Source organism: Polypterus senegalus, chromosome 11 (genome assembly GCF_016835505.1).
Source record: "Polypterus senegalus isolate Bchr_013 chromosome 11, ASM1683550v1, whole genome shotgun sequence".
Taxonomy (NCBI): Eukaryota; Metazoa; Chordata; class Cladistia; order Polypteriformes; family Polypteridae; genus Polypterus; species Polypterus senegalus.
In genome coordinates, this window is record NC_053164.1 from 57,436,525 (window position 1) to 57,447,504 (window position 10,980).

The window sequence follows — 10,980 nt, forward strand, 5'->3', positions numbered from 1 at the left end:
CCAGTATCCGCCAAGCCTGGCAGGTATCTCTGTACTTTGCAATGTGTCATCGTCACCTCCGTAGGGAGAAGACACCTTAGTCATAACGCAATCTTAAACGGAAATTTCAAAACACCGATGCGTTCCTCCAGGTCTGCCTAATTGTTGGAGGAGGAGCTCATCGAAAGGGGCAGGGAGATTTCTTTCTCGACCAATGAACTGAGGCGGAGCGGTCCACTTAAAAAAAGACTCCCCGCCCCTGCGAGCGAGTCGTGCGGCTCCTGAAGGGTTCTCTTCGTATAATTTGAAAGTGTGCTGCTCTCGTCCCTCTGAGATTGCTTTCTGCTGGAAACTTGATGCTTCAACAGAAGTTTCGGTCTGAGGCATGGCATCTGTACCGTCCGCCTCGGCCAGGGCCGCCGTGATACGGTGTCGGGGCAGTTTGTTTGGACGAAAGCAACCCAAGAAGGCCTCATCTAACGGCAGCGGGCTTAAGCGTATCCCTTCAATCCAGTGGGTGCCACAGGCTCTCGGCTGGAAGGACCACACAGGGTGGGCTTCCAGAAACAATGAGAAACGGTCAGTCGGTGCCCTATTAAATGTAAAATGTCGACGGAAGCAGGTCAGTAATCCGTCCGGCACTTCGGCGCCAAAGCAGCCTTGCCCGCGAAGGAATCAAGAGTATCGATTCCGCTCCCTTCTTCCTTTTCGGATGAGTTTTTCTAGAAAGGACTGCAGGACTCGAAACTTGGCGAGTGCCGAGGTTGTCCGGGATAGCCTGACCCACTGGCATGTCGGCGCCCCCTATCCCCTGGAGGCTCGTCACGCCGTCCTCCGCCTCACGGTACCGTTGGGACCGCATCTGGGACTCCCTGCTTCTCCGGCGCTCCAGTTCTCCACCTGGACGAACCTCGTCAGGAGGTGCCTCTGCTGGACGGGACCGCTTTCCGCGGTGTGGTACACATTAGCCCCGTGGAACGGTGACAGGCACTCGGGAAGAGAGGTGAGTAAAGTCATTAGCAATATTTGTCGAGAGAAGAATATACTAAATGCGTTAAGACCAAATCTAGAGGCTAAGAGGGCGGCTCACGTTCCCAAAAACAATTGCTTTTTATTAAGTTTGTTTCAAAAAGTGAAGAGCCTAAAACTTTTTTGAGATCGATATACTCGGGGTACAGTCGATAACTGGCAAATGCTTCATTATTTGTAGGGAAACTATAGGCCGGTGAGCTTTTATCAATGCACATCACAGGCAACCTGAACAACTCAAGTGATGTGCGCACAACTCGTGTGCTCCTTTTCTCACCACGGGGCAATTGTGATGGTCGGTGTTGCTCTCCTGTCTTGCTGTCTGGTATGACTCCAATTATCTACTTACCTTTTAGCTGCGCTAAATTTGTATATTGCATTTCTCAGGTTGTGCCATCCACGTAGCTGTTTTATGACCAAGGCTACATTAATACTGTAGCTCAATACTGTCTATTTTCACATGTGATAAAGATGTGGCCTTTATTCGTGGATTGTGAATAGGAAAAGCGTCACATTGAATAGCATGGTGACCTGATTTTACACACTTGAATACGAATTAGCTGGGAACTTAGTGCCTACCAATTTTTCTTCACAATTTGTGACCTTTGTCATGTTCCTGCATTGAAAAAGCAAGATAAATGGCAGTACTGAACGAATGCTTAAGAATTTGAGTGACCAGCAAACGCACAGCATTTCCTGAAGGAAGTGGTACACCCAAGCAGATATTTTTCTAGAATAGTCTGGGCGATAGATGACACAAATAGTGAAACATACATTACATTATCCGGCTGACACCTTTTATCCAAGACGACTTACATTTATGATAGAATCGGTTACATTCCTTTGGTTTTTTCCAGCACGGGCAGGTTAATTGAGTTGCTCATGGTCACATCCTCAGGGTTTGAAGTCCAGAGCCTTAACCGCTATGCCACTCTGCAGCAATCCCCTTCACCATTCTTAAATTGTAATACATTAAAACTTTCCATGCCTTGCTCAAGCCAGTACTAGGTTCTGTATTTATCTAGCATCTCCAAATTACTCCTAGGAATTGTCATAAAATCTGACTTGGATAAGAACTTGTCCAACTTCAGAGTAGGAGATAAGAATTTACCATCCTCCATGCATTCTCAGGAAGGAATGGGAAGTCGCATTTAAGAATGAATGACGTCACAACTTCGTGATACCCCAAGCCACAAAAGTGGAACTCCCGACCATCTTTTGTATTTTTCTGATACTAATGTTAGGGCTGCACCACAAAGTTGGATATTTGTAGAATAAGAATAAAAACATATGGTAGCATATTGCACTAAATTGCACATTACTGTTGGCACTTTGCAACATCAAGAATAATAAATACTATGACAAGCACCAAGATGAATCACACACACTGAATCAAAGTCCAAATTTGGGCATGTTTGTTTAATAATGAATGCTCCAGGGATTGTTCCTATCTTTTGCCCAGTGCCTGCTGGGATAGGCTCGTGGTAGCTTTCCTACAACCCTGCACAGAATAAATCTCGTTTAGAAAATGGTTGGATAATTCACAGTTGTATTTTCAGATGAATCCCCTTCTTGCTGTTATGGCCACCACAAACCTCTCGTAAAGCAGCAGTGATAACAGACCCAGCTGTTCTCGCACGATAATCTGGAGTCGCATTAACTCTTGCAGTGTCCCATATCGTTTCTCACTGAGCCATGCTGTGTCTTCTGTAATACCTCCGGAGTCTCTGCCTGTCTTCTTGAACCTTCCCTGCCTTGTAAAATGTAACATGAATGTTCCAGGGGTTTCTGGAATGCAGAGCTCAGCCAATCTGTGTGACATTTCACTATCAAACACCCATCCGGCTCTGCTTCTCTTCAGGGTAATATGTTGGCAACTACAGTGCTTTTTGTAGGCTGCCTAGCACGCAAGGTATATTTTTTTTGTACTGTACATGGGTTGAAATGCCTCCAGCTTCACTTTTAGTTATTAGCCATCCTTTGTCTATTTAACCCAAATACTTCAGTTCTGGGTCATGGAGGCCAGAGACTAACATAGCAGTCTTCGACAGGTTGTAAAACTCCACCCTCCTTGCAGTCACACTTTTTATTTATTTAAAATACACCAAATTAACTTTGTGGCTTTGAGGAAATTCAGAGTTCAGTGGGAGGTGATGTTTGTAGACATGTGAAGAGAATTTAAAGAGCATTTAGATGTCACACATAGTGACAAGGTTTAAAACCTAGCACTCTGGGGCTGCGACATTACTTGCCACCATGCTGTCCTGACCTCTGCCTTTTGTTTTCTGTTCTTTAGAGTAAAGGTCTATGTAGCTCCATATACAAAGCTCTACTTTTATAGTGTGTATCTCACAACCTGTCCATCTGAAGTGTTTTTTATTTAGAGGGGGAGTGCATCATCTGTTCGGGCCACCTGTGACACTGCTGTCTGAATACACCCCTGCATGCCTGAATTGGCTATGTGATGGGCTGCTTCCTTCCTTACAACTAAGGCTGTTTGCATTGGCTGCAGCCCCCAACCCTGATCTCAGATTAATATTTGAGGATGTTGTATTCACTTCAGAACATGAAAGGACTTGATGTACTTCAGCACATTGTTGTTTTTTTAATTAATGTCTATGTGGCATGTAGAGGAGTTCTCAAACCCAGAATAAAATCAGTGAAGAAAAAAATATACAGAAAGGTGATTGATCCCACCTTGTTAATTTAAAGTTAATAAAAGTATCAAAACAAAAGAGAGAAAATGAAAGATCTGCCATCTCTGTAGGCCTTTCTAAACAATAATTAACCTCTGACTACAATGTTTTCCAAAACATCAGATCCTTTGTTTTCCAAATGTGTCAAGCAGCAAGCAGCCTGCTATTCCATTCCTCTACCAACGCAGCTCAAGTCGCACAGAAGATTCTTGGAGCTCAAGTCTGTTTATCTGCGTGTGAGGTGCCTGGAATCGTAGAGGGTAAATCGTATACAGTAATCCCTCGCTATATCGCGCTTCGACTTTCGCGGCTTCACTCTATCGCAGATTTTAACATCTAAATGTATATTACGGATTTTTGCTGGTTCGCCGCTTTCTGCAGACAATGGGTCTTTTTAATTTAGGTTACATGCTTCCTCAGTTGGTTTGCCCAGTTGATTTCATACAAGGGATGCTATTGGCGGTTGGCTTAGAAGCTACCCAATCAGAGCATGTATTACATATTAACTAAAACTCCTCAGTGATATAAGATATGCTTCCAGCACGGTGCTTGAGATTGTTTGCTTCTCTCTATCTCTCTCACTCTCTCTGCCTGACGGAGGGGGTGTGAGCAGAGGGGCTGTTTGCACAGAGGACACGGACGCTCCTCTACAAAATGCCGCTTTATCGCTGTGCTTCTGTATACTTAAAAGCACGTATTGATTTTTTGATTGTTTGCTTTTCTTAGCGAGCGCTCTCTCTGACATTATCTGCTTTTCACGGCGCTCCTTTGAAGATAAGATATGTTTGCATTCTTTTAATTGTGAGAAAGAACTGCCATCTCTGTCTTGTAATGAAGCACAGTTTAAACGTTTGACTAAAGGGTGTTATTTCATGTCTAGAGGGCTCTAATAATAACAGGGTGGGAGAGTTTATAAGGGCTTAAAATCTATAAAGATAACCATACAAACATGGTTTCTACTTCGCGGATTTTCACCTATCGTGGGGGGTTCTGGAATGCAACCCCCGCGATCGAGGAGAGATTACTGTATCATCATTTGGAATACATATATTTCATGCGTGTTCCATGTCTACAACAATCTAAGTAAATGTAGGATGACAGGAAATGCGAGACCGGAATTGGTGAACACCTAACTAAAACAGAAACATTTTTCATGTTTTAGTAATAATTGACAAAATGTAGAATGTGTAAAGAACTGAAGTCCAAATATCAACCACTTTCACAAAAGGTAGAACTATAACAAAACAAGTGTGCTTTTATTCAAGAATATACCTGAAGAAAAATATACCTGAGGTTGTGGGTTTGATTCCTGGGTCCTCCATAATTTACCATTTTGAGTAGTGAGCTGCTATATTTATTACTATTGTATAATGAAAACATTCATTTGATTGTAAATTTATGGTACTTGTAACAGTTAGGGCTTAGTTTTATTCTCTTAGTCATGTTCACTCTCCACCCCAACCCAGAGATCGTTGTAGCATGTAATGCACATGAAATGTATTAATTCCAAATGACGGTATTTACCCCCTACAATTCCAGACCTACTTCAACCCCAGAAACACAGACTTGAGCTGTGGTGGTGGTGGTGGGGGGAATGGGATAGCAGGCTGCTTGTGCTGATAGATAGATTTGCAAAACAAGACACCAGTGGAGAAGTGCAAATGAATTTAAAGTAGCCCGGGAGTATGAGTTTTTTCGTGGCTTCAGGGTTTCTAGTGTTTAAGCCCTGTCCAGAGCTGTGTCTTTGAAAACCCATTCCAGATTTAGAAATGGCCTAGGAGGCCAGCAGTTCTGGACCTTATTTCTTAACAAATACTGCCTATACTTTTTTTTTTTTTTCTTTCTTTTCTTTCATGGGCAATAGAGTACCATGTATGTAATGTAGCTGGCTTCCATGCTGCCATATACTATCTTGGAGAATACCTGGCCCAGTTTAACCACACTGAGACAAACCTTAGTCCTTTTATTCTGGCATTTTACAGCCTGAATCCTGATGTGAATCAGATGGCTATACTCCTAATTCCAGCTGTGACAGAATCCTATTTCATAACTGGTAAGATTGTCCCCACAACTCTGAAGTGGATTAGAAAGTGGATGGAGTGTTCTTAAATTATTTTTATCTGTTCTAATGTCAAAGGTTCAGTCAAGATTAAATACTAAGTAGTTTCTGATTCATCTGATTATTCAAATAATACCTTGAGCATTTGTCTACCTAGATGGCTTTTTAAAGTAGAACTTGATGATGGAGCTTCAGAAAAAGTTTAATGCTGGCTCTGTCAAATGATTTTCTTTTGTTCATAATTTCTAGTATGTTCTCAGTTTTTCCATAGTGTTTCTCCATTATAATGGTCTCTGTGCACTGTCGCCAAGGCATATTTCGAAATGCTTTCAGAGGACAATGCTAAAAGGAGTTTTGAATAGTGTTCAATTGAGGAAATGTTTGAACTAGATGTTATAAGTAAAAATGGAAGGGGCCAGTGGGAGGCACCTGAATTCACAGCAGGAGGGCATTGTAAGGCAGTCTCTTGAAGTCTGTTAAAAATTTATATAATCCATCACCTCATGCTAGGTTGATGTCTCATTACACACCTTCTAGTCGTAGGGTATGTCAGATTTGAGTACCACACTTGCTGATCTGTCATCAGAGCATGTCAGTTTACATGACTGAAAACCATTACATGCGTCACATTTAGCATCTGCCTGCTGTTGTGCTTGTCCGCTTTTGTGACAGCCACATGCTGCCTGATGGAGCCAGCGCTATATAAAACGTCAACAGGTGCTACAAGTTCAGTACACTCTCTGCCCTTTTTTCTGTTTTACATTATGTTTTAGTAGGCAAAACATGAGACATTATCAAGACAAGCCTCTCTTCTATTTGTGAGGTTCAAAATATGCATGTTCCTTATCACTATATTTTATACATCATACTTCCGGATGAGCATTCATTGGATGCCATCTCTCACGCCCACCGAGCCCTTCCCTGTGACTAAATACAAGATTATCAGAGCAAGTCACAGATAAGTCCACCAACTTACTCCAATATGTCACAATGGACAACTGGTTTCACATGAGCACAATGCTGACTGCCTCAGATTCACACTGATTATGTAAATGAAGGCTATGACTGGAAAATTCAAGTCATGTGACTTGGGTTTCAACCATCCAGAGATTTCTCCAGGTCTTTCTGATTATTAAGTTAACCTGCTGAGAAGGAGATGGAGTAATAGAAAGGTGTCATCCATGGGCGTTTTATCAAACGTGATCACTTTCCTCATGTAAGTGGTAGCCATCATGCGACTCTGTGCCTGTTCATGTATTTAAGATAAAATCAAATCAGCTTGATTTTGTGGAAGTAAGTCACAGACTGCTTATGTCAAACTGCTGGTGACCATGGGAGTGTGCAGTATTTGTTAGATGTATCGATTTAAACCTAGTGTAAAATGACAAGCTAAACAGATAGCTAGTTTCATAATTGCAAGAATTAAAGAGATTTTTGGTGCAGGTATTAATGAAAGCAGAGTGGAGCAGGCAGCGTGAGGTGTGGAGAATGATGCAAAAAGTGAAAACGGACTACCTTTTTTTCCTGCCTTGAGTTTGACCCTGGTTTGTTAAAAAAGAAAGCCATATTCCAAAATGGTGTTACACCGCTGGGAACACACATTAGGGGAATGCAGCATTTGCAAGCAGGTGTGAACTCTTTAAAAGTGATATCACTGTGAAGCACACAACTCTGCTTGCTATTCCATTTCCAGAGAATTATTTGTGATTAAAATTAGCCGTTCAAACCCCAGGCACGCTACAGCAAATCCAGCATAATGTCAAAGAATAGATAAAACGGCTGAAAACGAAGAGGAATTTCAAGAAGCAGCTCGGGCATTTTAAAGCTACATGACATGCATCGATCTTGCAAAAGGTGGATGCTCTCGGATATTGTGACATGCAGAGGTTCTATCTCTGATGCACTTGCATGCTGTACTTTGTTACACTCGCTCACGTTATTTTGGGTCTACAGATTAGGATTTAACAAATTAGAAGTGCCTGGAAAGTTGCAGATGCTTAAAGAGCCTGTCTCCAAAAATTAGAGAGAAGAGCAAGAGATGATCAAATCCAATAGATGTGATGAACATCAAGTGCAACATATCAGAAATGTGTAGGCTTTTTTACATGGATGTCAGGACTTGGTGTCAAATTACAGCAAGTTTAATTTTCAGTGTATTTTTGTATATTCTGCTGAGCATTGGAAGGTGTTTACTTTTTTCTTCCCAATTTCATAACTGGTTCTCATTTTCAAATCATCTTAATGTCAAAGTTTTTTATTCGAATCTCTAATAAGCACTGTAGTGCCGTGTGGCAGACCCTGCTCACAAGCGAGCCTTGTTGTCACAACTTTGAAGTTAATAAACAAAGCCAAACGTAAATGATGAGTATGTAGCATCTGGTGTTGTCTTTTTGCGTTTAGGAGAGAGAGCTCATGTTGACCCCTTCCATCTCTGTTGCACAAGCTGACCGAGGCTTCTTAGCACAAATTGGTTCTAGTTGCGGTTGATTACTCTCCTGAAATCTTTCTTGAGGGGGCTCACAGTGAGCAGTTTGAACCGACAAAAGCTGCGCATTAGAGTATGTGTAGTAAATAGACTCGCAGCGCGGAGGAAAGCTGAACATGAGACAAGTCAAAAGAATATCACAAAAGGGATGTTTGTTTTGAGTAATTTAGCATGGTTAGTCCTTAAAAGTTTTACAGTTAAATGAAGCAAATTTGTGCTCCATGTTCTTGCTGATTACAACATGGAGGCCTTATCTGCAAAATTTTGCTTAGATTCCATACTTAAATTTTGCTTATGCTTGCAAAGCAAAAATAGCATAAGAAAACAGTATGTGCATCACATGCCAAACAAAGTTCCTTTAAAAGTCTCTAATTTAATGAGCACATGTATTTTTAATTTAAAAATAAATGAATTTTTAATTTGATGGGTACAAGGTTTTAGCTGCTCCCTTGCTAGTAACCATGTATGTTCTTTTTGAGTATTCATGATGTAGTCACCATATAAATATGGCTATGTTCCTCAGTAACGTCTTTACTACAACACACAATGGAAAAACACCAAAAATAAAACTAGTTAATATGAACTGAGTGATTACTGACTAAAGTGGAGAACTGCAAAAACATTTTTTGCTGGTTTCTCTTTGTGGGTGTCGCAAATTAGAGTGGGATCAGCTGAGTGGAGAGGGGAATGGCAATATACCATCATGCAGTGCCCACACCACCGCCAGCATGCAGCATAAATTGATGTAGGTAATACGCATAGAACTGTGAGATATTAAGAGCATTCTTCTTGAACTTTGCAAATTTTTTGTCTTCCAAGTAAATATCGTTGTTACAATCCATACAAGTCTCTCTGCTTCTTTGAATTGCCATCGTGTCTTGAGGGACAGGGTCCAGATCTTCATGTGCTCACTGTGGTGTATCTCCAGTGGCTGAGGCAGCTCGTGTTGGTGCGCCATGTTGTTCAGTACTGCATAAGCCATCATAATACAACAAACCCTTGTGGGGCTTTACAGAAATGTGCCACTGAATGAGTCCAAGGATGGCTGTCTACCATTTAATGCCTCATTTGGTTTGTGGTGATGACTGGCTTGTAAGCTGATTTAGACTTTCTAGAGCCAGTCTCCATGAGCTGCGTCATGCCATCTCGTTGGGACAGTATGATTGAGATGTTACCCAGATACTTTCCATACGGTTCAGGGTGAGTAAATTGAGATCAAAAGGCAGTTTGCAGTGATTGTCGCTTATCCTAATGTAATTTGCTATAAAAACACCATCACAGAATGAATGTGCCTTTGCAAACAGAAAAGCTTATTCATTTAATATACAACTAATATGTGATGCTCAAGTGTGTGACTAGCCTTGCGAAATGTCTTTGTTCAATCCACCATTACCTTATTTTATCAGTAAGTAGCATGGCATGCAGACTTCTGGGTCATGCTGTCCATGATGTTTGCCTTCTAGGTAACCTCACCATTGCCAATTATGCTGTACAACACACACAGTCTTGCATGATCGTGCATGATACCCAAGCAAATGAGGTTCAGTTTAACTGAGGTGGTCTCTTGTTGTTTGTGTATGTAAATTAATATAGTAGAGACCAAGACTGAAGGGATACTAAAATGTCATAGGGAAGTGTGGAGTATTCTGTCAAATTGTGAGCTTTGATCTTATTTAACAAATAGACCAGTGTGAAAAGATCACAGAATTTGAGGTCTTTTTCTTTACAGTTTATTATTTTCTTCCAGAACTCTTGCCAAGATCACCAGTGCCCTCTGCAGAAAAACCAAAACTGTGAACCGAATGAAGAAGCTCAGTGGAAAGTGGCACGCAGAATTCAAAGTATGGAGAAGGAAGGCGTATCCCGGGACTAAGATGAAGGCGGCCAGGCTGGAAGAACCTGGGTGTGTAGTATGAAGTATCTGGGAGATTTTTAATTAAGAGAAAGTAGTGTTTAGCTTAAGGTGGGGTTGCCACTTGTATTTTGCACAGAGTATCACATAAAAAAATTTATATTTTGGCCGAATATATAGTTTCGACGCCTGATGAATTAGCTTTGTAGATCACAGTTTAGTCTTAAGTAGGATTAGGGACCCCAAATCTAATGTTTCTGACGGAATATCAGAAGAACATTCAAGGAGATGTCTGCTGGCCCCTGAAGTTATTTGTTTTTCATTTGGTTTAGAATTTCTGGTGCTTTCTTCCAGTATTGCTTTGCGGTATTTGCTTTCTTATGTTATGTATGGTAGTTGTCAATCATGCACTGTTACCATTGTGTGCTCCACTCAAACTTAGACTTTTATTCTGACCGCCGTTTCTTCTCCTCAAGGGTGTTTGCTACACAGTCTAAATTCAAGTGGTCGAGGTAGATGGGTGCACAATTACTTCAGTCCTACTTTGTAGGAAGTTTGTAAATTTAAATTGGTTTGGGAAGTACATTAATTCATGGATTATAATAAATGTAATCCAAGTTTAGCAAAGCTTGTGTGTAAGATTGCTAGGACATTGAGAGTTTACAGTTTGTGTTTTTTATTTTTTATTTTTTTTTTTATTGTTTAGAATTGTTTAATAGCCAAAGACTTTTGAACATTCAACCAGATTACTTCTCCAGGTGTGTTTAACTGGTTGTGCTTACTAATAAAGATACTTATTTTATAAGCAAATAAAATATGTTGACTTTAAATGTTTTTACCAGTTATACCCAATAGCTGTTTTTTTTTTTTGCTGAAATTT

The 10,980-nt window shown here is 40.9% G+C and overlaps 1 protein-coding gene across 1 annotated transcript; it reads left to right on the forward strand.

Moving 5' to 3' along the window:
- Positions 1 to 237: 237 nt before the first annotated feature.
- LOC120539018 lies at positions 238 to 10,980 on the forward strand. Its single transcript, XM_039768702.1, has 2 exons — positions 238 to 982; positions 9,996 to 10,980. Exons 1-2 carry the CDS (start codon positions 365 to 367, stop codon positions 10,119 to 10,121), a joined length of 744 nt encoding a protein of 247 aa, XP_039624636.1. The 5' UTR covers positions 238 to 364; the 3' UTR covers positions 10,122 to 10,980.

Excerpts from the sequence above, each read along its gene's own strand:
- LOC120539018 (XM_039768702.1), top strand. The coding sequence starts at position 365 with ATGGCATCTGTACCGTCCGCCTCGGCCAGGGCCGCCGTGATACGGTGT. Across the intron at positions 983-9,995 it reads ACAGGCACTCGGGAAGAGAG|AACTCTTGCCAAGATCACCA; the intron begins GTGAGTAAAGTC and ends ATTTTCTTCCAG.